The 22,422-nt window shown below is 49.9% G+C and overlaps 10 protein-coding genes across 10 annotated transcripts; 6 read left to right on the forward strand and 4 right to left on the reverse strand.

Annotated features, from left to right (window-relative positions):
* Positions 1 to 1,154: 1,154 nt before the first annotated feature.
* Positions 1,155 to 2,028, reverse strand: VFPPC_04479 (PH domain-containing protein; the record flags this gene model as incomplete). The annotated part of the gene is made up of 3 exons (XM_018283826.1): positions 1,155 to 1,560; positions 1,635 to 1,849; positions 1,954 to 2,028. The coding sequence occupies 3 exons, from the start codon at positions 2,026 to 2,028 to the stop codon at positions 1,155 to 1,157; spliced, it is 696 nt and encodes a 231-aa protein (XP_018145062.1).
* Positions 2,029 to 3,260: 1,232 nt separating this feature from the next.
* Positions 3,261 to 5,840, forward strand: VFPPC_04480 (decapping enzyme Dcp2; the record flags this gene model as incomplete). The annotated part of the gene is made up of 2 exons (XM_022428403.1): positions 3,261 to 3,291; positions 3,370 to 5,840. The coding sequence occupies 2 exons, from the start codon at positions 3,261 to 3,263 to the stop codon at positions 5,838 to 5,840; spliced, it is 2,502 nt and encodes an 833-aa protein (XP_022284472.1).
* A 599-nt stretch (positions 5,841 to 6,439) lies between these two features.
* On the forward strand, positions 6,440 to 6,610 carry VFPPC_17724 (hypothetical protein; the record flags this gene model as incomplete). The annotated part of the gene is made up of 1 exon (XM_022429413.1): positions 6,440 to 6,610. One exon carries the CDS (start codon positions 6,440 to 6,442, stop codon positions 6,608 to 6,610), a length of 171 nt encoding a protein of 56 aa, XP_022285549.1.
* Positions 6,611 to 6,769: 159 nt separating this feature from the next.
* VFPPC_17723 (hypothetical protein) lies at positions 6,770 to 7,743 on the reverse strand (the record flags this gene model as incomplete). The annotated part of the gene is made up of 4 exons (XM_022429412.1): positions 6,770 to 7,375; positions 7,447 to 7,499; positions 7,570 to 7,669; positions 7,735 to 7,743. 4 exons carry the CDS (start codon positions 7,741 to 7,743, stop codon positions 6,770 to 6,772), a joined length of 768 nt encoding a protein of 255 aa, XP_022285550.1.
* A 729-nt stretch (positions 7,744 to 8,472) lies between these two features.
* VFPPC_15797 (hypothetical protein) lies at positions 8,473 to 8,811 on the forward strand (the record flags this gene model as incomplete). Its single annotated transcript, XM_018293550.1, has 1 exon — positions 8,473 to 8,811. One exon carries the CDS (start codon positions 8,473 to 8,475, stop codon positions 8,809 to 8,811), a length of 339 nt encoding a protein of 112 aa, XP_018145065.1.
* Positions 8,812 to 11,531: 2,720 nt separating this feature from the next.
* Positions 11,532 to 12,493, forward strand: VFPPC_04482 (hypothetical protein; the record flags this gene model as incomplete). The annotated part of the gene is made up of 2 exons (XM_018283829.1): positions 11,532 to 11,682; positions 11,781 to 12,493. 2 exons carry the CDS (start codon positions 11,532 to 11,534, stop codon positions 12,491 to 12,493), a joined length of 864 nt encoding a protein of 287 aa, XP_018145067.1.
* A 619-nt stretch (positions 12,494 to 13,112) lies between these two features.
* Positions 13,113 to 14,568, reverse strand: VFPPC_04483 (cyclin-dependent kinase G-1; the record flags this gene model as incomplete). Its single annotated transcript, XM_018283830.1, has 2 exons — positions 13,113 to 13,959; positions 14,024 to 14,568. The coding sequence occupies 2 exons, from the start codon at positions 14,566 to 14,568 to the stop codon at positions 13,113 to 13,115; spliced, it is 1,392 nt and encodes a 463-aa protein (XP_018145068.1).
* Positions 14,569 to 15,365: 797 nt separating this feature from the next.
* Positions 15,366 to 16,857, forward strand: VFPPC_04484 (hypothetical protein; the record flags this gene model as incomplete). Its single annotated transcript, XM_018283831.1, has 3 exons — positions 15,366 to 15,605; positions 15,714 to 15,918; positions 15,980 to 16,857. 3 exons carry the CDS (start codon positions 15,366 to 15,368, stop codon positions 16,855 to 16,857), a joined length of 1,323 nt encoding a protein of 440 aa, XP_018145069.1.
* A 378-nt stretch (positions 16,858 to 17,235) lies between these two features.
* Positions 17,236 to 19,273, reverse strand: VFPPC_04485 (hypothetical protein; the record flags this gene model as incomplete). The annotated part of the gene is made up of 7 exons (XM_018283832.1): positions 17,236 to 17,894; positions 17,971 to 18,213; positions 18,279 to 18,353; positions 18,431 to 18,794; positions 18,883 to 19,049; positions 19,106 to 19,139; positions 19,202 to 19,273. 7 exons carry the CDS (start codon positions 19,271 to 19,273, stop codon positions 17,236 to 17,238), a joined length of 1,614 nt encoding a protein of 537 aa, XP_018145070.1.
* Positions 19,274 to 20,094: 821 nt separating this feature from the next.
* Positions 20,095 to 22,014, forward strand: VFPPC_04486 (peptidyl-prolyl cis-trans isomerase cyp8; the record flags this gene model as incomplete). Its single annotated transcript, XM_018283833.1, has 3 exons — positions 20,095 to 20,121; positions 20,201 to 21,419; positions 21,500 to 22,014. The coding sequence occupies 3 exons, from the start codon at positions 20,095 to 20,097 to the stop codon at positions 22,012 to 22,014; spliced, it is 1,761 nt and encodes a 586-aa protein (XP_018145071.1).
* Positions 22,015 to 22,422: the final 408 nt, after the last annotated feature.

Here is a 22,422-nt window from a genome sequence, read left to right on the forward strand (position 1 = left end):
ATAGGCAAAGAGCAATTCGCACAAAGAGAATTGGTCTTGAACTTGGCCTGAGAAGATGGTTTGAGGACGCGATGGTGAGGGAGGGCGTTAATGAGTAGCTGGTGGCGCCAGAGGTTTTTGTAGAAACGCAGAGGTACGTCGTCACGTGCAGCAAGACGCGTCGAAACGTGTTTGCGGTGGGCCAACGCGGCGGGCTCTTAAGCTCCAAGTGCTCCGCAAAGAGGCTGGAGGTGCCAAAGTGGGTCTCGAGCAAGGTACGAGCATGGTACCTGCGCCAGGGTAATTGTCGCACGCTCCATCGCGCTGACTTACGCATACCAGCCACCAGTTTAAAGAGCTTTTGCTTGGGGGTGACGCGTGAAGAGGCTCGTCGCGTCCAAGTATTGCCACTAAACCGGCCAGGATTGTGCAAGGGTTTCAGCTGGAGCTTGGAGCGTCATTGACGTCTTGTGAATGGTTCCCAACTTATCAATCAGCAAACAAACATCCACATCTCGCGTTCTGGTGGAACCCGGCAATGGCCGTTGTTCGAAGGTTCACTCCTTCAATGTTGACTCCGTACGAAGCTCGGCTTGAGCACCTCGGAGATGGGGCCTGACACTGTGTGACTCGGTCAAACTGAAGACTCTCCACGCTCACCTTGTGGATTCTGAATTCACGGCCCTTTTCAGCCAAGGGAGACGCTTTCATGCCAAGGGAGGGCACCAATTAACTTGGTATACGCTGGTATGCCAAGGAGCAGACATCCCACCAAGTACTCCGTACATTACAAGTACGCAATTTTTGAAGTACGGAATATCGTAAACTTATCAGATGTCTCCAAAGCTGTGGCTGTGGCTGTGGCTGTGGCAATAATGACCATCGGTCGTGTTAAATTACTACATACTAAAAGCTGCTACATTCGCAAGGCCTTTTCTTGTTCGCTCCATTGTTCCAAGGGTTATTCAGCTTGGATCTTGTTTCTGTACATACTATGTCAAATCTGGTATACGCAAAAAGTCTCTTTATAAGTGCTTCCAACGCCAATTGTTCGTATACTGTAATTGTAAATTCATCATCCATGCAAATCGTCAATAAATCATCCAAATTGTATCGGTGAGTCGTTCATAGGGGCCTTTCTATGGTCCAGCCGCAGCCTGAAGGGAGATATGAGTTTATCGCCGGTCGTTTCGTTTCCTAGTAGATCGCCGTCCCTCCGGAGACTCATCTGGGGTGCTGATACCGTCTTGGTATTGGCGATGATTCCGATTGGCGCCCGACTGTTCTCTGTGCATCCCTCTGCGGTCGCGATGGCTCGCATCTGTAGGAGGGCGATCCGGCATGTGGCCTGTCTTGCGCAGACTTTTTTCGGCTCTCTCTCTCAGGAAATCCTCGAGAAGAAGTGCATTTCTTGTATTGCCTCTGTAGATTGCCTCGGCGCCAGGAACCAATCCTATGATGAAGTCCAGGGCGACGTTGACCATCATTTGCAGCTTGACCGAGGCGGGAAGGCCGCCCTCAACCTTGCAGCATTTTCTGAAGACTGAGAGTGACATCAATCCGTCGATGGCATCTCCAATTCTGTATCCAATGTTAGCATGTGTTGTGCATGACCCGCGGTGTCTACTCCTAATCCAACTCAACTAATGACTTACCCAGGAATTATGCCAATTACAGTGCTCCAGCCAAAACCGACTCCGAAAATCGTGAACAAAGACCAGTCCAAATGGTGGACTCTTCTCCTTACTCTCATCAAAACTTTGGCATCGTGGTCGGATAGGCCAGGAGGCAAGCCTCGCTTCTGCTTCACCTGCTTCCCACTGGGCTCTCCATTTGGCTTTGTGCCGGGAACTTTTTCGTAGTACGGGTCCTAAAATACTGTTAGAATGACTGCTTTCAAGTGCTTGTGCATGGTTGTTGAATACATCGCATATTTGGGTAGTGCAATGCGCTCAAGCGGGAATATGTACTTACCCCTTGACCAAACTTCTCTTGCAACTTCTTACCAAGAAGTTTTCTGGCAGCTGTCTTTGCAATGTAAGACGTCATTATTATGCTGTTGAAGGGGCAGGAAGATGCCGGCGAGTAATTTTCAGCGACGCGAAGAGGGCGCGCCCTTTATATTTCAGACGATGGGTTTCTAGCCGATGGAATAGGTCAATAGCTTTTTGTTGTCCTCGGGAACCCTTCTCGATATGGTGGTGTAAGTGGCCTTTGTGAAAACGTTGAGGCTGCCAGGAGTGCTTTGGAAGAAACAGAATGAAACAGCAGGCAAAGAAAGGGCAACAATGGTATTTGAGGTGCGTCCAATGTATGTGTCTGATGAGATGTTTCGCAGTGGTTCTGCAACGTTCCTGGTTTTGGATGCCTCTTGACATGGGACATTCAAGCAGACATTGACCAAATGATGTAATGCAGTCCGGCAGTTATTATTGTCAGGCCTGGCGGGTCCCGTTTCCTTGATTATTCCAAGTACAGGCAAGTTTTGAGAGATGTGTGGCGCGTGGCTCATGGCTCCCTCCCAGCGGCAGCCCGAGCACCGCCACACTTGACCAGCTCAAGTGCCAGTTGCATGTGGCTGAAGCTACTTTGCGGCGACGGGATGTTGCGAGGCAAACGTTTCCGTTGAACGCACTGTACCGTCACTGTGTACACCATGAAAACATCAAGATTTCCCCCACAATTCGATTTTTAATACAGTGTGCATAGTGCCAAGAGAAAACTCTCCTCCCATGTCCGTTCGAGACCTCCGCTTTCCGGCTGCTTCTCCCATTCGACCATTCACCATCCATCATTGGGCACTCCACCTGTCGGTGCCTCGCCATTGACAGCTCTGTCTGTCTGTCTGCCCAGCCAGCAAGCAGCTTCCATGTCCGCACCTGACGACGGAGCATTTTGACAATCCAAGCAAACTTGGCTTGTTCTTTGCTGCAACATTACAACTCTGACAGACCATTCCATGCCGCACAAACGTCGACACCATACATCACCCTAGAACTGTTCTGCTTCCCTCTAGTTTCGACCTCTTGAGGTGGCGCTTGCGCTTTCCCAGAACGAACTGACCCGCCGTCGTTGCGCGCTCTCTCTGGATCCTGCGACCACCTTCCCGTCTTTCCCTTGAACTCCAACCATGTCAAGCATCCCTTCACACCTGCGACTAGAAGAAGACTCTTTGGAACACCCGTGAACCTGATATTGGCTGATTTGACACTGACAACAAACTCGTCACTTCCACCTGCTTGCGTACGGGCAGAGTATGGGCTGAGAGCCAAATCGACACAATGGCAGCGACACAGATGCAGCTCGAAGACTGTATGTCATCGTCAACACCAAGACTTGGAATCCTCGCATCTGACATGCACTGTTTGCTAACTTGAATGTTGATGATAGGGCTGGATGATCTTTGCGTTCGCTTCATCATTAACCTCCCTCAAGAAGATTTGTCCTCGGTTGCCCGAATATGCTTTCAAGTCGAGGAAGCGCAGTGGTTCTACGAGGACTTTATTAGGCCACTCGACCCAAATCTGCCATCCATGTCGCTGAGGACCTTTTGCTTGCGAATTTTTCAACATTGTCCTTTGCTGGCGTCATTCTCTGTTGAGAACCATACAAAGGCTTTCGAGGAGTTCCTCCAGTACAAGACCCGTGTTCCCGTCCGTGGCGCCATCATGCTCAATCATGCTATGGACTCCGTCGTATTGGTCAAGGGTTGGAAGAAAGGCGCAAACTGGAGTTTCCCACGAGGCAAGATAAATAAGGATGAGGATGATTTGGACTGTGCTGTCCGCGAGGTCTACGAAGAGACTGGCCTTGACCTGCGCGCTGCTGGTCTCGTGCCCACCGAAAAGAAGCCGAAGTACATTGAGATATCTATGCGGGAGCAGCAGCTTCGACTTTACGTCTTTCGCGACGTCCCCATGGATACCAAGTTTCAACCCAGGACTCGTAAAGAAATCAGCAAGATTCAGTGGTACAAACTGTCTGAGCTTCCTGCATTTCGCAGGAAGGGGCAACAAAACCAGAGCGACGGTGGTTCTGGGCCTGCCGTAAACAAGTTTTACATGGTTGCCCCTTTTCTCGTTCCTCTCAAGAAATGGATTCATTCGCAAAAGAAACTCAACGATAAAAGAGCAACAAGCGGAGTTCATGGCTATTTGCCCCATCATCACATTGCTGTTGACGAGGTAGTCACAACCGAAGACGACACCTGGGCACCTGGCTATTCCGAACAACCATCTCATGTTCCTGCTATTGAAACTCTGGACGGGGCAACTCGAGAACTGCAGCGACTTTTGAAGATGCAGCCTCCCACCCAGGGCATTCAATCACCACATCAGGAGGACAAAGGAACAGCTTTGCTTTCCATTCTTCAATCTGGCAATGCACCCCCAGCACCGCCGACTCACCAGCCTGCACCACTACCGCATACGCCTTCGAATGCAATAGTGTCTGAGCCTCCGCATCCACAGAATCCTCATCATCACACTAACTTGAACGTTTTCCCGCGAGTTCAGTCACAACCGGTTCCTCCTTCCTTTCCTCTTGCCCCTGACCAGGGACATGCATCGTGGAACCCGGCAGCAAGTCTTGCGAACAATGCTCAAAATGCCCCGTCGTCTTACCCAGACATGCCCAGGCACCAACAACCTGGCCAGCAGCAGCTTGCCTCCGCTCACACACAACCACTACCAACCCAATATCAGGGTCCAGGGACTCACGACGGACTGCTCCAGAGTCAAGCTGCAAGCCAACATGTTCCTACTATGCAGAGTCTTTCCCCCAGTGCTGCCTCTAGACAGGGACTAATAGCAGGTCAGCAAAATAGCCAGATGCCTGCTGGCCCTAGTTCCGCGAAACTGAGCGGAGCTTCCCTTGCTCTTCTCAATGCATTTAAACGGGATACAGGATCCGCTTCGAACAGTCACTTGGCCCAAGATGCATTGTCGTTTGGCCACAGTGCCCAACCCGGAGCTCAAGGCCCTCCATTTTTCAGCCAAAATGCACGCGATATCCCGATGAACCAAGTAGGTGGGGTTTCGACTCATGGCCCAGGAGAACAAGCGAACGTTTCAGAACTAGTCGGATCCTCTGTCCAGCCCAGGGAAGATCCGCACCGTTCGGCTCTGCTGGGTATGTTCAAAAAGACACCATCAAATGCTACAACGAGCCAGGTCGAGAGTGGATCCTTGCATCAACAACAACTCGCAAATCCGAACCAATACGCTGGAGTGGCAGGACAGGCTGAGAGCATGCTCCTCCAACACTTTCAAGCGAACCGTGGTCCGGCCGATCATCAACTGTCACTAGGGCGGCTGTCTATTCAAACCAAGCCAGGTCAACAATCTGCGCCCTCTCCTCGTCGCGGGGAGAATTTAAGCCCTCATCGCTATCAACAGCAACAGCAAGCTGCTTGGTCGCCGATTGCCTCTGGCCACAGCCAGCAACCCCAAGTGCCTCGAATACTTCAGCGGGGACAATCTTTGACCGATTTCGGTGGCTCTCCTCCTCAACAACGTGGAATCTCTCAAGAGCCCGCGCCATCTGCGTTACAGAATGCCACTCAGCGCCCTCTTGGCTCTGGAGTGGAACCTTCCGTGATGGCCAATGCTGGGGACCGTGGCCGACGACCTGATGGTGGCCGCGAGCAAAAACAGCAGCTTTTATCCCTTTTTGGGAAACAGCAAAGCCCAGGAACTATACCGCCAGGTTCCGGTGTGGATTCAGGAGAGAGTTCAGAGTTTCCTCGTTCGAGGGTATCATCATTGGCGTCCAGAGGTGGGGAGACGCCCATATCTCCTGCTGAACAAACTTTCTTGTTGGACTATTTGCAGTCGGTCACCAAGAACACCGGTCGTCGATGATTTTGTAAAATGTTGTTGTGTCCCATTCCCTATTAGTATTCTTCATCAGTGAATGGGAACGAGCACAAGGCTGCTGTTGGGAATCTACACATGACAGATATTTCATGAATAGTGGAATACATACTCATATGGGAGACTCGCATTTGACAAACATATTATTGCACAATGTAATCACGATAATACATTACTCGACTTGGGTAGCGTTCTTGTACATTGTATTGGGTGTCCTTGTCTTTGTCATCTGCATAGTTTAACTCGACATGTGGCTGCTTATGGCGTGATTCGTGTGTTACATAACATTTGGCCCAGAATATCATCCGTCCACCAAGAATAACAAATCCGAGTGTCTGCAGCTGCAGCTGTATCTCGCTCGGCATTTCTTCATCTATCAACACTTATCTCATGGCAATATAACTTCCTCATTTGGGAGCCTATTCATCAAAAGAAAGTACGCGAAAGCGATTAGAAGTTGAGCCTGTCGGAGCCTTGGGTCCAATTTGAGCTGGCTGTGTCTGTTTTGGCACAGGAATTTTGTGCAACGGCTGTGCACATTCGTCGACGCCCCATTCAATTCGGGAGGAGCCTTTGTATTTCCTGCCATGTGGTATAAGCAAATTGGAGTCTGGGGCGAGATAACTATCATGGCGTGGGATTCGCGTGGTGCGAGGAAGCAGCAATACACTTACTGTCGACTCATCATGCACGTACGAGCGAACATGGCAGCAGCAACTGAATTGGTACTGATGAAGCAGTGGCCACCGGTGAAGTGAATTTGGATAACCACAAGGTTGTGTATGTGCTCCAAGTCGTTACGAATCTCTTGTTCAGTGAAGTTGGGATTGCAGTATCGGATGATGATGTTACGGCATGCACCTAGGGAAATTTTGTGCGCCACATGCCCAGATAGAGTAAATTGACGTTCATCCCATCTAATGTCGACCTAGGAGTAGGATACGGTCAGTTTCGGGGAGTGCGGAGCAGTGTTGAAAAACAGGAACAACCTTTTTATTGTTGATGTACAGTCCATTGGCCTGTACATAAGAGTAGAACGCATGAGCATCACTTGAATGAAGAAAGGAGAGGGACGCCATGTTATCTCTGAGCCGAGAGTATATGTTGACGAGAAATCCACCCTTTACAACAGATGTGATATTTGCAAGGGTAGTGCCTTCCGCAAGGTTAATGAGTTGTACTGTTCGCGTAGCATTCTTTCGCACGGCAGGCGTCGAGGAGCCATTGAACAATGCTGGAACTTGGTTATCAATGGTGCTAGACTTTTCGATTTCCGAATCGGTAGACGAATCATCAACTAATTCCAAGTCGTCTGATTCAGTTCCATCAGCTGTAGAAGGAGTGCGTCTTGAATTCGGGTAAGCGACAAAACGATACGGGTCGGCATGACTGGTCTGATATGATGTGGTAGGGATATGGTGTTGCTCCATGTGGTCGGAGCAGCTAGTATTTGTCATAGGGGCATGGAAGGAACTTTTCTCAACACGAGGCTCAGGGCCATTGGAAGTTTGTAAACTGAGAAGCTGTCTCCCGTAAGCATTAAATCGACTATATTCATCAATGCCAACGCATCGACTCAGGATATGCTACAAACCTCTATTGTTTCTCTTTGCACTCCGCCATTGATGAGATTGCGACACAAGGTATCTTGAAGAGCGATGACAGAGATGTTAGAATCAGAAGGAATGGAAGAAAGCCTTTCGGAAACGTCTCTCACCGTATTGTTGGGCAGTCTTGACAAGACTGGTGTATTCATCGCGGGTAATTTGAATGACGGCAAACCCGAACTGAGCATCTCCGGAGGGAAGAGAAGGTTTCTATCCGATACTGAGTACATATGTATGGAGATGATGGATTTCAAATGTAAAATATGTACACTTACAGTTGACATGTTGAAGTTATGGTTGTCGTGAATATCGCATGCAACGATGTCTAAGAAAAAAAAGAGGAAAAGAAAGATGTAAAAAGATAAAAGACGGATAAGAACAAGAAAATGGAAGAAGCGCAAGAGTCAGGATCAGACGAAAAGGCTAGGTCGGGCTCCAGCTGCCAGATGTCAAGTCCCTGTGTCAAGTGCTGGCTATTGCAGACAAACAAGGCAAGTACTGACAGCTGTTGGCCAGGCCAAACCACGTGCATGTGTACAATGTACATGTATGCGCGCACATACAGATGTCTGTCGACGTATGGATGTCTGGATGTATGAATGTATGAATGTGCTATGGGCATACACGGTGCACATACCTGCAGACAGAATAGATAAGGTACCTAGGTATGTACGAGACCAGCAAAAATCGACAAACCACCACACCTTGGTAGGGAACGATTTAGGCAAGAAGAACCGTGGTATTACTGCGTATTGCGGCATGACGTCTGGTGCCATATACCTAGGTACCTAGGTACTTTACTTTTACTATCAACAGGACCAACGAACCAACACCTGAGCCAGATGCAAGTAACTACTTACCTAGGTACCTACCTAGGTAGGTAGGTAGAAGCCAAGCACTGACGGCTACCAAAAGGTATAGGCATGTACTTAAGTAGTACTGTACCATACTCTACATAAAGTACATGTAGCATTGCTGGCGGTTGTCGTCATCGTCCAGCGGAGAATCCAGATATGAGCAATAAAAGCGAAGAGCGAACAGCCATATTAGCAGTGAATCCCCCAACCTACATGCATCAGACAAACCAGGCTGAGTATCGTGGACAATCTGAATACCAGCCCAAGGAAGGGGACGCTTGTCGGGCATCAGCAGCCGTGTGTGCGCATATGCAAGTGCATAACTGGAACATGCCTCAACACTTGACCATTGGAAAGAGAAAAAGTGTGACATCTCATATCAAAGTCCAACGTGGGAGCACCCATTACAGACTGAACTTTCTGTGCCGGACCATGACTGGCCATCAGACTATTGTCATAGCCCAAGAAAAAAGTCACAGCTGCATAGTTGTCTAGATCGGGACGTATTGGATGGCGCATTTACTGGGGTGCAGCAAACATTTAACAGTCTGGTTGAATGCCCACGCGCTTGACCGCTCTGTGAGAGTTTGTAAGGCTTCTTCTAGCTTGATACAAGGCTGGAGTCAATCGAGTGGTTTGGTATAGGAGTGAAAGCTATCGGATATGTACCAACCACCACGATCCTGGCCGTTATTTCAACCGCGAGACTATGATAGGGATATTATCGGAGCTGATGTACCTACGTAGACGCTCAAACATTGGTACTTGTTCATATCATACCGGGCTCATGGTGCCACGCAGATTGAGCACAACCATGTGGTGATGAATGAGGCGTTGGGGACGGTGAGGTTAGGCCTCTACGGAGTATTAGTAACTATGACTTGATGCAGTAGTGTTGGGAACTTGACAGAGGCTTTGTTCAATGTTTGCATTCGCGGCTGCTTTTGTCTAGAATAAAAATGTGTAAACGTAAGCAAATCGGCGATTGGCAGAACATAGAATGACGGCGCCCCTAGGGATATGCAAAGAACACGAGTTGCACCAGACCTCTGTGAATCAAGACATATATCAGATTGACGCTTATCAAACCACCAGCTCGGAAGGAACAGGCGTCTAGATCTTTCAATGTCTGCTCATGGCAGACTTGAGAGCATGTGCCGATTGCTCTGCAGCAGAGCAAGTGCCATACCGGAAGCAGCACATGCATCAATCACATCACACAACATTGAACTTGATATGACCAGTTGACGTTACTTAAGCACAATACCCAAGACACTGAAGCAAATTGCAGGTCGATTCGTCACAGCCTTTCAGCTCACTGGACACGCTGCACCCGAGTTGGATACTCTGTACTCCGCAGCCTTGGCAGCAACGGTGGTTGTGCTCCCTACGTCACATACCGATCCTGTTGCATTGAAGGCTTGATGGCAGAGTAACAACCGGCCTCCCAGGAGCAAGGATTCATTTGTGGCGTCCTGGTGGTGGCAGGGGTATCATTTTTGTTCGCATTGATAGAGTTCAAGAAGTGTGAGAGAGGCTTGGAAGGCAAGGAAGGAAGGCAAGGGGCCGTCCGACATGTTGATGGATGGGAGCACTTGAGAGGAAGGGGGCTTGGACCAAGAGGGGACAGGAGGTGGGCGAGGGGGGGACAAACACGAGATCACGTGTGCCGTATTGCACTTGCCTCTGGGGCCAAGTCGCTCAGCTTGCCCGGCATCTGTTCCATGTTGTTATTTTTGCTCGGCCTTGCCTTGTGTGCGGGTCAGTCAGTGGGTGACGCACTGAGGCATGTGCGTCGCCGAGAATGAAGAAAATTCGTGTCAAGTGGCCTGGTGAGACGAGACTGAGCTACTCTGTACTTATCCCCAGAGATTGACCCGACCCGCTTGGTGTTCCGTATGTATTCTCCTGGCGACGAGATCCGAGATGATATCTACAGCGAGTCTAAGACGGACGAGGCAGTTAAATGAGGTCAATGCATACAAAAAGGTCAAGTCAAGACGTCGTCGCTAGCAGCCGCCCTGAGTCTTAGCGAAGGCAAGGGGCAGTTCTGGTGCTCAAAGATCAACATGAAGTGATCCGATGTCTGCCTGGCACTGATACGTGTAACTGGTCTCACCGCACAGGCTTGACTTTTGGGCCTGATCTGTCTGGTGCCTGTCCTGGGCCACTAGCTGCATGTGCGCTCTGTGAAGCACGCAGTACCGGTACTGTAGAGCAAAAATAAAAACAAAAATGGAGCGTACGATGAGGCTATGCCCGTTCAAGCCAAGAGTGGCTCCACTGGCACCGGTCCTGGCTCGTTCCGTGGTGGGTGCAATGTTGGACAGCGAACATTGAACGGGTCAAGTCTTGCCTGGTCAACTGGTGCATTCTTCTCGTTCGTGGTGTTGTCTTGTGTCTTGGCTTCTCGCCCATCAGTCGTCAAATTGCCAAAACGCCATCAATCAGACATAGCAGCAATAGAGCGTGCGTCTCTGATTTTCCAGTGCCGCATATTACCCGTAGTTAGTATAATGCACTGCTGAGAGGATCGTTTGTGGTGGTTGAGCTTGATCCAGTCCTCCATGTTCAATGTTGCCTGCCGTCTGGTCTGGTTGCTTGGCCCATCAGGCGCTGCTCTGGTCTGGTCTGGTTGGTTCCAGGCCTGGCTGTGGATCTCGACCACCCCCCCCAAGAGATCGGGATTTCTGCCACACTACTGTTCCTGCTCCTGACCCCCCAGTCCGTCGTCTCCTTCTCTCTCTCTCTCGCTCTCTGTCTCATCAACCTCCCCTGGTCAACCGGCCGAAGAAAAAAAAAGGACCACGGCATTTGCTTCGTCACATCTTTTTGTCTCTCGCTTTTTGCTGCACCTGTTTTGCTGTCATCTTTTTCTTCTCGACACTCGCTTCTTCTGCGTCCAATTCGTCCCTCTTGCCCTATCCTCTCGAAACTTTCGCTCGCGTCGACCAACGATCCGCCGCCTGGATCCCCGTTGCTAGCTCACCCCGACCGTTGAAAGCACCAAGTTTTGTTGACCTCGAGGCCTTCTTTTAGCCTGCCTCACCCCGTGGTTCATCTCTCGATTCATCGGGCGTTCCATATTCTCGAGTCTCTTTTCTTGCACCTGCCTTAATTGCCTGCCACTCAAGCTTGCGGACTGGTTGTCGCCCTGAGAGGAGCGGCCCAATTTTAACCTCGCTCGCTTTACCACCATCACCACATCTTTGACCATGCGTCCTGCTCAATCCTTAGTGCAACTGGCCCTGTGCCTGTCCACGTTTGGTTCCGTTGCTTCAGCGTCAGGCTGGCCACGATGGCTACCTGAACTTGATGCCCTCATCGTGCGGGCGGATAGCACTGACTCCAGTCAAGAACCCTCAGGTATGCTTCACTTGAGTAGATGGCTCCGTTGCTTTACACCTGCCATCCACTCCATACTCTGCTCTAGTGACATTGTACTAACCATCTCCTCACCGCAGCTACACAAGATCAAGCATCTAAGACTACGCCAGCAGATGCACCTGCCTCTACAACCGACGCTGGTAATACCAAATCCGGAGGCAAGACAACTGGTGACTTGAACACCGCAAAGCCCACAAAGAGTGGCAAGGCTGGCACTACTGGGAACAAGAAGGGCAACTCGACTCATACGCAGTTCCCCCCTGATGCCCCTCCCGCTGGCATCAGTATGCAAACACCAAACACTAATCTGCAGCCCAGCGGACTATACAAGATTAGTGACTACGTTACCTGGTCTTGGAACTACACCTCTCTGCTTGGAACACCGACCGCCATCGATATTCTTGTCAGCTGCTCTGTTGCAAGTGAAACTTGGACTCTGACCGGCAATATGTCCTTCGCAACCTCAGTAAAATACGTTTGGGACACCAAACAACAGGCCAACGACGTCAAAAGCCCCCTGGGTGTTCAAACGTACACCCTGATTGTGAAGGATTCCGACGCTCAAATCACTCAGGCCCCCGAACCTGGTTATCTTGGTGCATATGCCAGCTACACATTTGGCATGTATACTGGTCAGCCATACACGGCTTATCCTGATTGGACATGTCCTGGACAATGCAGTACCGCTTCGGCACTGTTCGACCGTCACGCTGCTGGACTTGCTATCGGCATGAGCATTGTGACAATCCTGAGCTTTACGTGGTTTGTCGCTGGATTAGGATTGCATTAAGCTGGTTCCTTTACCCTGTTTCGGGAGGGAGTACAGCTGCCTGCAGCTCCTGTCTGCAGCAATCTTGCCTCTCACTCTCATAATTTTATTGGCGAAACATGTTATTCGTAGTCGTGGCAAACAGATTCACACCAGGCGTTGTTGGAAGACTTGGAGATTTATAATTTATAGCCTGATTTTATTACTTGTTTTGCTTTGGTACTTCTTGCCAAGCATTTTTTGACTTTTTAGCAGCATCATGGAAGGGAAGGGAATATAGGGGCGAGTCATTTGGACACTGCTTTTTTTGGTTTTGGCTACTGAATCTTTTTCTTTTGGCTTATTGGGTGTATTTATGGCCGGGGGAGTTGGACCTAGTATAAAATCTTCTAATGAAGCTACACGCATTAATACTTGCACCTTTTTTCCGGCAGCACAAGTCGTACGGCTTTCATCACAACTACCTAGGTAGTTGGCCTTCAAAATTGACAAGCGATCAGGTTTTCCAGTTCTAGCGCAATAGTCGCTCAAGAAATCTATTCGCTGTTTAATATGTCCAGGGATAATATAGCCGACTAGAAGCGCAACTTGTGACAGTTGCCCGCCGACAGATGTTCAAAGATTTTCACATATATGCTATTCATACCATTCGCAGCGTAAAGCCAGCTCCACGCTCCTCCTTGTCTCTTCCCTGGAATATGCCACTCAAGTCGACGTCACCTAAGCTTACTGCTTGACCTCTGACAGGCGCATTGGGTTCATGTCGACGTCTTCGTTCCTGACCCGCTTTGCTGGGGAAAGTTGGGAACATGCTCTCAGGCTTTGGTTTAGGATCCTGGCGGAAGTATTCGTGACTGAGCATCTCTTTGGCTGTCGGTCGTCGGTCTGGATCCAGAGCTAACAGATCGTTGAGAAGGCTGGCTCCAGCGGTGGTCATGCCTGGAAACCGTGCCCGTATAACGGATCCAGTGGTTAAGGAATTCTTGGGAAGCTTCAAACTCCTGGCGTTGGGGAGCCTTCGGAATCCGGGCCACGATTCTTCAGTTGGCACGCCGCACAGTTCAAATATCTTGGACATTTGGTCTACCTCGTTGGTGCCTTGGAGCAGGGGCTCGCGCGTTATGAGCTCGCCGAATATGCAGCCAACGCTCCACATATCTACCGCAGCGTCGTATGTCTTTGTCCCTAGAAGCAGTTCTGGAGCGCGGTACCACAGCGTTACGACAAGCTGGGTCAGTTTAGGTGGTGGATCGCCGACATAGCGAGCCATGCCGAAGTCGGCAATCTTGAGCTGGCCACGGTTATTTAAGAGGAGGTTTGATGTTTTGAGATCGCGGTGAAGAATCCAATTTTCGTGCAGGTAGGACAGGCCGGACGTTAGCTGGAGGAGGAGGCGCTTGACTTCGGAGGATAGGAAGGGTTCAGGCATGTCTTCGAGAATACCTTTGAGGTCGTGCTCCACGAATTCGAGGACTAGGAATATTGAACTACAAGAATGCAATGTTAGTATGATAGTTCTTGTTGTAGTCATGAAATACGGAGCAGACTCACTTGTCAAGCTTTGTGACATCCTCGCCAACCACAACCTCTTCCAGTCGTACAATGTTGCGGTGCTTGCAGTCCTGCAGAATCTGAATCTCTCTCAATCCCGTAACCGGTAGCCCATTTCGATCTGAAGGCTCGAGTTTTAATCTTTTCAGCGCCACAACTTTCCCAGTCGCACGTTCTGTTCCCCTTGCGACCCAGCCGTATGTGCCCTCCTCGATGTCGTTGAGCTTGTCGTAGTTCTCGACGCTCCGACTCTTCCCCCATGTGCCGGCATTCTCGAATCGCAAGAGTTTTATCGGTTTATTATTATTACTACTGGTCTCTGCTTCGGGCGTAACTCTGCGTCGTTTGGAGGGTCTTCCCTCCGCTTCTTGGTTGATGTCGTTGCTCTGGGAGGATGCTGCTAGAGCTGCTTGTTTGTCGGCCTCGAGCTTGCGCGCCTTCTCTGCCTTCTTCCGACGCTTCTCTTCCCTTTCTTGTCTTAGCTTTGATTCCAACTCGGCGTCTTCTTCGGTGTCTGCCCATCTCGATTTGCCCTTGCTAGCCATGGCGGCGCAAAAGTAAAAGGGAGAAGAACTGTCTAGGATAGTCTCGCGAGTTTGGAAGTCGAGTTGTTTCGTAGCACAAAACTTGGACAGTCGGGATAGATTCGGTAAGAATTAGGCAATTGAGCCTTCAGATTCCAAAATATTTTCAAAGATGGTGAAGAGGAGAGCAACGAACGAAATGGCTAATATGGCGAGAAAGTGTCATTCTACCGCCAGCCGCGACGTGGGGCCAAGAAAGCTGCTTCTTCTAGTGTTGGTGTTGGTGGTGAGTGGGTTCAGCTGTCTGATGGTATCTTATCGCAGCTCTGACCTCATCCATCCATTCAAGCTCTCAGAAAAAAGGGAAGGGGCCTAGGCCCTGCCAACTAACATGACAACCTCATCTCATCTCTTTCACATCCTCATAACTCAGCCTGGACTACACAAAATAAGCACAGAGCCACCGAATTGGATTGCTTACAGTACCGCCTCTCATCAGTTGCCCCTTTGACGTTATTAATGGGACCAGTTTCGGCTGCAGCGGCCTGTAGAGGTCTGCGACGCATATCTTGCCGCCACACAATCCCGACGACTGGCCGACAATATCTACCAAGTCAACAAGCATTTCTGGTCGGTAGAAGCTTCTCAGTGACGGCCTCTCGTCGGGAAGAGGAGAGACAATGGTCAACACCCTTGGCAAAGCAGCTTTTTGAAGCGATATCAGTGAGTGATGTGAACCGGCCGCAGGACGACACGGAAATACAACATAGTGCTAAGCCTTGTCAAAGACAACAGGACCAGTACCATTGGCAAGCTACATGCGCATGTGCTTAACCGGAGATCTCGGTGGCTACTATACAGGCGCAATTGGTCAAGACCGCGATCAATTCGGCATCAAAGGAGATTTCGTCACATCCCCTGAGATTTCTCAAATGTTTGGCGAACTGGTTGGCCTGTGGTTTATTGCCGAATGGATTAGCCAAGGCCAACCAAAGCAGGGCGTCCAATTGATTGAGGTTGGCCCAGGCCGTGGCACTCTTATGGATGACATGTTGCGAGTAAGCCCAATCCAATCCCAACCCAAAGCGTGCATCGCGATTTGGCCGGCCTTGATAGCTGCGGTATCTGCAGAAGCGTGTACGGCACTAACAAGTTGTTGATTTCAGACAATGAAACGCTTCCCAGCTATGGCAGATAGCATAGAGTCGGTTTTCATGGTCGAGGCAAGCCCAGAGCTTCGAGAGACACAGCAAAAACTACTCTGCGGACCTGATGCAGTACCCGAGACTTGTGAAGCCGGGTTTCGCAGCCATGGAAAACATTTAGGGAAGCCCATTGTATGGGCTGAAAGCCTCAAGTCCATTCCCATTGGTAAGCTGAACATCTCTACACGCCAGCTTTGCAGATCAGAACTTAACCAGAAATGTCCCAGAGTCCAATAAAGTGCCATTCATCATAGCACATGAATTTTTCGACGCCCTTCCCATTCACACTTTCCAATCCGCATTGGCACCAGCATCGCTGCCTAAGACGACGGCATCCATTGCATCAATAGAGAAAACCTCTCCGGAAGTAAAAGATTCACCGCCATCGTACGAGTGGCGGGAAATGATGGTTTCTCCTACTCATCCTGCCGAAGTTGCTTCTGCTCAAGCTAAAGCCAAGGCAGCCGGCAAAGATGCACCCCCCGAAGAATTTAAACTCATTCTATCCTCGAAACCTACTAGACATTCTCGCTACCTTCCCGAATCATCTCTAAGATACCAACAGCTCAAACAGTACCCCGGCTCCGTGGTTGAGATCTGCCCGGATGCCTCTCTATACGCGGCCGACTTCGCGGCGCGTATCGGCGGCTCTGAAAAGGTGAAGAAGTCGCAACCAAGTGGCGCGGCGCTGATTTTGGATTACGGAACATCCGACACAATTCCAATCAATTCCCTCAGAGGCATCCGACACCATAAGCTGGTCAGCCCCTTCTCAGCCCCTGGTCTCGTAGACCTGAGTGCCGATGTGGATTTCACCGCCCTTGCTGAAGCCGCTACTCTTGCGAGCGATGGAGTTGAAGTCCACGGCCCGGTCCCGCAGGCGGATTTCCTTGAACTTATGGGGATTCGAGAGCGCGCAGAGATGCTCATCAAAGGTGCAGGAACGAATAAGTCAGCCACGGAGGACATTGAAAAGTCTTGGAAGCGCCTCGTTGACCGAGGACCTAGCGGGATGGGAAAAGTTTACAAAGCTTTGGCGATCTTGCCCGAGAATGATGGCAAGAGACGGCCCGTTGGCTTTGGGGGTGACATTTCACCAAGATAGTTTGTCTCAAGCTAACACCGTGTATTATGTATTGTAAAACTGGGAGAAGATGTAACAACGTACGATATAGTCCTCTAATAGTGGGAGATTGCCTCGGTGGCACTGATCTAAATCCTTGTGTGCTGAGGAATGCCACAGCAAGAGTGAGCCAAAGTTTTTGAAAGTGATTGTGTTTGTCGGCACAAGCACTGCGGTATGGATTGGTAGAATTACCAACCTTCAAAATAGTTGACCAGGGACAGGTATTTACAATAATCTAATCATATATTGTAGCTATGAGCAAAGTCTAGTACAAGAATGTTGACTTCCTTTCCATTCAATAAAATGCCATGTCATGTCCCAAAACTCGAAAGCAAACGCCATTTTGAACTCTATCACTTATTTTGTTACAAGCTTGGTATTTTCCTCGTCACTCCCATCATCTGAGAATTTGTCGCCATCCTCGCCCACCGCAAAGATAGTCTCCCCGTCGATGGACTCCCTGGGAATGCTTCGCGTGGGGTTCTGATGATGGCCATTTGGCTGCGCCGACGCAGAACTCGTGATTCCTGTAACGGGCGGTGGATGCGGCGAATGCTTGCCAGGGTGAGCAGCCTCTTCATCGTCATCCCAATCATCGGGGACGCCAATATCCCCGATTTCGAAGTTTCCATCATCATCTTGAGCAATCTCGTCACTCATGGCAAAGCGGCGATTATTGGCGGTAGGACGCCATACGTACGCAATGAAGGCAACATCTGCAAAGTAGACGATGTTGAGCCAGCCATCCAATATGAACCACCGAGTCTTCCAATGGTTCGGAACAAAGTCAGGGTCGTTGACGGAGGCGAAGGTAAAGCTGGTGAAGAAGAAGAATGCAAAGATAACGATGATGCTAATGAGGATAGACCACCAAAGCTTCCTGTACATGCCCTCCTTTACATGCTGCTTTCGTTCTCGAAGATCTTTAAGCGTGAAGTTGAGAGAGTTAAGCGTCCACACATAAAAGGCTGTAAGAGTTCCGGCTAAGGGTAAGACGATGAGCAGCACAAACGGACCTAAGAGAACACATCAGTAAAAATTCTAGAGGCATGGGCACCCCTTGGGAGGGCCTTTTAGCGGCTCAATACATACCGGCACTTTCGGGTGAAACGATAAGACTGGTGATGGAATAGACCAGGCCAAAGACGAAGTGAGCGGCTGCGAGCCACCGCACGTATATCATGGTGCGGCCGAGGGTTGGCTTAACTACACCATAACCCATGCACACGATGAGCAAAAGGAAGAATGAAAATGAGTTGCGTGCAGCATTGAGAATGCCCACTATGATCAAAAAAGCCTTGGATGCCACACCCGAGCCCCCGTTGTTTTGAAAATCTGGTGACATGTTAGCATGAACTATCCGTACCAGTTATGGCTTGAGAATCGGGTGCTAGACAAACCATAATAGCCCCAAGTAATGAGCATTTCCACTACCAAAAAGACCAAAATTGCTGTTATATAGTTTTGGACCGCCACTGTTGAAACGATGTTAGAGGAGTGGAAGAAGAGGTACTACGCACGGACAGGGCGTAGCGGAGTGAACAAGACCTACAGATATCATGACGATGCTGGTAGTAAAGGAACCCCCAGTATCCCGCCATTAGCGCATAGATAATAGACATGGCACCGTAGAAGGGGAGTTTGGGGATCTGGGTTGCCTGCAGTTCACCATACGCGTTTCGGAACGCCACAACAGCCTTGTAGTTGTCGACAGTGTAGCCTTCGGTCACAACGCAATAATAGCCTGTTTTCTTGAGAGAATAGTGAATTGGAGCAGGATCCTTGAGGTGGATAGCCTTGGTCAAGATGAGAGCGTTGGACTTTTCGGTGGCATTAGGAGAAATAATGAACTCGCCGATGTCAGTTGTGTTGCAGTGACCTGACTTAACGAATTCGTCGGTACAAATGGGCAATTGCTAAAAGATACATCCATGGTCAGAGATATAATGCGGCAAGTCCGGGTATTGCAACAGGACCGAAAGCTGCTGGGAAGGATCGCCTTACTCTTCCATTGGTGTTGGGATCGGGGATGCCAACAAAGTTCTTGTCTCGCCACTGAAAGATGATCAAGCTCACGATGGGATCGGTGCCTTCAGGTATACTCGAGTTGAGAAACTTGACAAGTATAAATGGGTCGACAGGCCCGCCCCATGTTTGCCGGCTGTACATGCCTGCCCGAACAAAGTTAGATTACGATCGTGATATCGGGTTCGAGGTCGTTACGAACCAGAGCAATACTGGCGATTGGCATCTGAATTATCCTGTTGAACAAGAGCAATTAGGAGAAGAGCCTCAACGTTGAGAAATGATTGCGCAGGCTCACAATGGCGACTTCATGGGCCCAGGCTGTCCAGAAGGACATGGCCAAGGCCAGGAGCCCGAGGAAGAGCCTCATGGTAGAGAGCTTGTGGTTGCACGCAGGCTACGAGATTCGGACCTGAAGAAGCGTCTAAGTCAGGGCCCTATGTTAGATGCGTCGATATCAGATTCGAATATGGTGAAGCTGCCCCGCGGGGATAGCTATCGTCGGCGCGACGGAGTCCCAGGAGGTCGGTGGTTAGGCAATGGTTGATGTGAGGTTGGTGATCAGTGGCGCCGGCAGATGAGTATCTCCAAGGCGCAAGGCAAGGGATAAGGAGTATATTGCAGTGTAATATCAATATTTAAATCAATACTGAACAAATTTTTGAATCGCCCGCATCAGAGCGAAGTATACAGAGTTGTGCTGTGGCCAGTCGACCAGGAGCGAGAGGCAGGGACTGGAGATGTCGAGGCTCAGCCTTGGAGATGTGGCAGCATCGCTGACGACGAACGACGAGCTTGGACTAAATGCAGGCTGGGACAATGGGGAGGTACCTGTGTCTTGTACTCGCTACCAACAAAGCCTCCGTGATTTACGGATAAAGCTCCCTAGCAATGGCCGGTTTTAGGGGGGAATCATGCCGCCTGCCCCACTGAAATGCTGCTAGAAAATCGACAGATTTGTACTCTGTACATGGAAGTACCTGCGAATGGCTAAGTACCAAAAGTCATCGGTCGGGACTACTCCGTAGCTTTCATCCGATAAGATAACACTTTTGTGTCATCTACATCACGAAAGTTCAATCTGAAGCTACCATCCCCATCTCCAACCAATCTGACAAAGACAGCCCGCAATCCGCGAACCCAGGCGGGAGAGCTGTCATAACTAAGACCCTAGGCTCGTTGGAAGTCACCATGGGCAAAGGAACCGACAAGCTTTATGTAAAGTTGCCATGCCTTCCCGCCTTTGACCCTTCGTCTTGTGTTGATTCGTCGTCGCTAACTCTTGTTGTTGTCGCAGATCACGCATTCAGAGTGGTCATCCTCAGATGCTTATTCCCCAAGTGTAGGGGCGAATGCTTCGTCGCGAAACGGATCTGGAGCCGCCCCATTCCGTCGCCTTCCGTTCAACTTTTGCGCTGCCAGTCTCCAACCGTTCAAGAACCCCGTCTGTACCCCCGACGGCACCATATTCGACGTCGAGGTCATTGGCGCATGGCTGGAGAAGCACCCTAACCAGAACCCTGTCAATGGCGAACCGCTTCATAAGAAAGATTTAATACGCTTGAACTTTGCGCGCAACGCCAGCTCAGATTCGCTCGGCGCTGGACTCAGCGATGGCAAGGGTGACTTGATCGACCCCGTTACGTACAAGATATTCACCGACAATACTCATATTGTTGCCATCCGACATGGCACACATGCAAACGTATTTGCGTGGGAGACTGTGGAACGCATGAATATAAAGGCCAAGTTGTGGCAGGACCTAGTGGACGACCAGCCCTTTAGCCGCGCCGATATAATTACCTTGCAAGATCCTCAGAATGCCGCGAGTCGCAACCTTGAGCAGTTTAAGTACCTCAAGGATGGAGAAGGAGCGCAACTCACCAAAGAGCAAGAGGAGGAGCGCAATTCCGGCAACATAAATGCCGGAGCATTGGGGAGTATGGGTGACAAAGTCTTGAAGGCAAAGGCTGCGGTGGAGAAGGCACGCAAGGCACGGGAAGCCGGCGGAGATGTGAACAGGAGTTCTGGCGCTTTGGCAAAGTCATCTACCGCAGCAACAGGCCATTCATCTAACCTGGCGTCATCCCAGCCCGCCATCAGGGACAAGAAGCTGGCCGCCAACGCAGCTGCATACACGACAGGGAGAGCAGCCGCGAGTTTCACGAGCACCGGCTTGACGCCAGAAACCAGCGGCGAACGGGCGTTGTTGACAGAAGAAGAGTTCATGCTCAAGCCGAAAATGGTCAAAACCAAAGGCTATGCTCGCATGGAGACCAACCTGGGCGACTTGACCATTGAACTGCACACCGACACGGCGCCAAGAGCAGTCTGGAACTTCATCAAGTTGGCGCAAAATGGCTACTACAAAGGTGTTGCGTTCCATCGAAACATACCCAACTTTATGATCCAGGGCGGTGACCCGTCAGGAACTGGCAAAGGCGGCTCAAGCATCTGGGGCAAGTATTTCAATGACGAGTTTGACGGGCCATTGACACATAACAGTAGAGGCATACGTGAGTACAATCCTTTCGAGTTGATGCGATTTCCTTTCCGTCGAGTTCCTATGTTGCTGACTCATCTCTTCCTGCCACAGTTTCCATGGCTAATAAAGGAAAAAACACAAACTCCAGCCAATTCTTCATCACCTACAAAGCAACACCACATCTTGACCGGAAACACACTATATTTGGACTCGTGGTGGATGGTAAAAGCGTATTGACAAAAATGGAAGCGGCCCAAACAGATGGGTCCAACAGACCCCTGAACAAGATATACATTAAAGATATTGTCGTATTCGTCGATCCTTTTCAAGATTTCCAGTCACAGAAGAAAGAGCAAGAGCGTCAAGAGCAAGAACAGGAGGAAATCCGCCAGAAGGGCGGCACCGATGACGACAGGACGACTTGGACGGGAAAGAGGATAAGGGGGGATGGGACAATCGTTTCTGCAGAGGGAAAGGAGACCGTGGGCAAATATTTAAGCAAGACGTCTTCTAGTAATGGAGACGCTGGTGCCGACAATACCGATCCAAGCGCGGAGAGATGGGAAGAGCCGGTGCGGAAGAAGATGAAGGGAAGTGGAGGCTTCGGTAACTTTGATAGTTGGTAGAAGTAGACGGTGGCACGACCATACCCGACGCTGAATCGGCTTGTCAAAGACCACGAGCTGTAACATGTATACACACGACCCGGCTGTTGTACGATTTTGACAATCAAACATGACCATGACGTTAACTCTCGAACGATGTTATTGCTTTATAAATGCCTTGTCTCTTATTTATTCCCTGATTCCTAATTTATCGTCGGCCATCCAACGGCCGAGTCCTTCATCTATGACCCGTATTTTTCAAAAATAAATGGCTCGAAAGAATCTTCCAAGCAGTCAAAGAAGTCGATATAATCGCCGCTATATGCCACGATATTTCGTCAAGACGAGAGAGCTGCAGGCCCCAAGTCTGAAGGTAAGTGATGCCCTCGCTAAATCAAGAAAATAAAATCATTTGTTCCGATGTTTGCT

This window comes from Pochonia chlamydosporia, chromosome 3 (genome assembly GCF_001653235.2).
Source record: "Pochonia chlamydosporia 170 chromosome 3, whole genome shotgun sequence".
Taxonomy (NCBI): domain Eukaryota; kingdom Fungi; phylum Ascomycota; class Sordariomycetes; order Hypocreales; family Clavicipitaceae; genus Pochonia; species Pochonia chlamydosporia.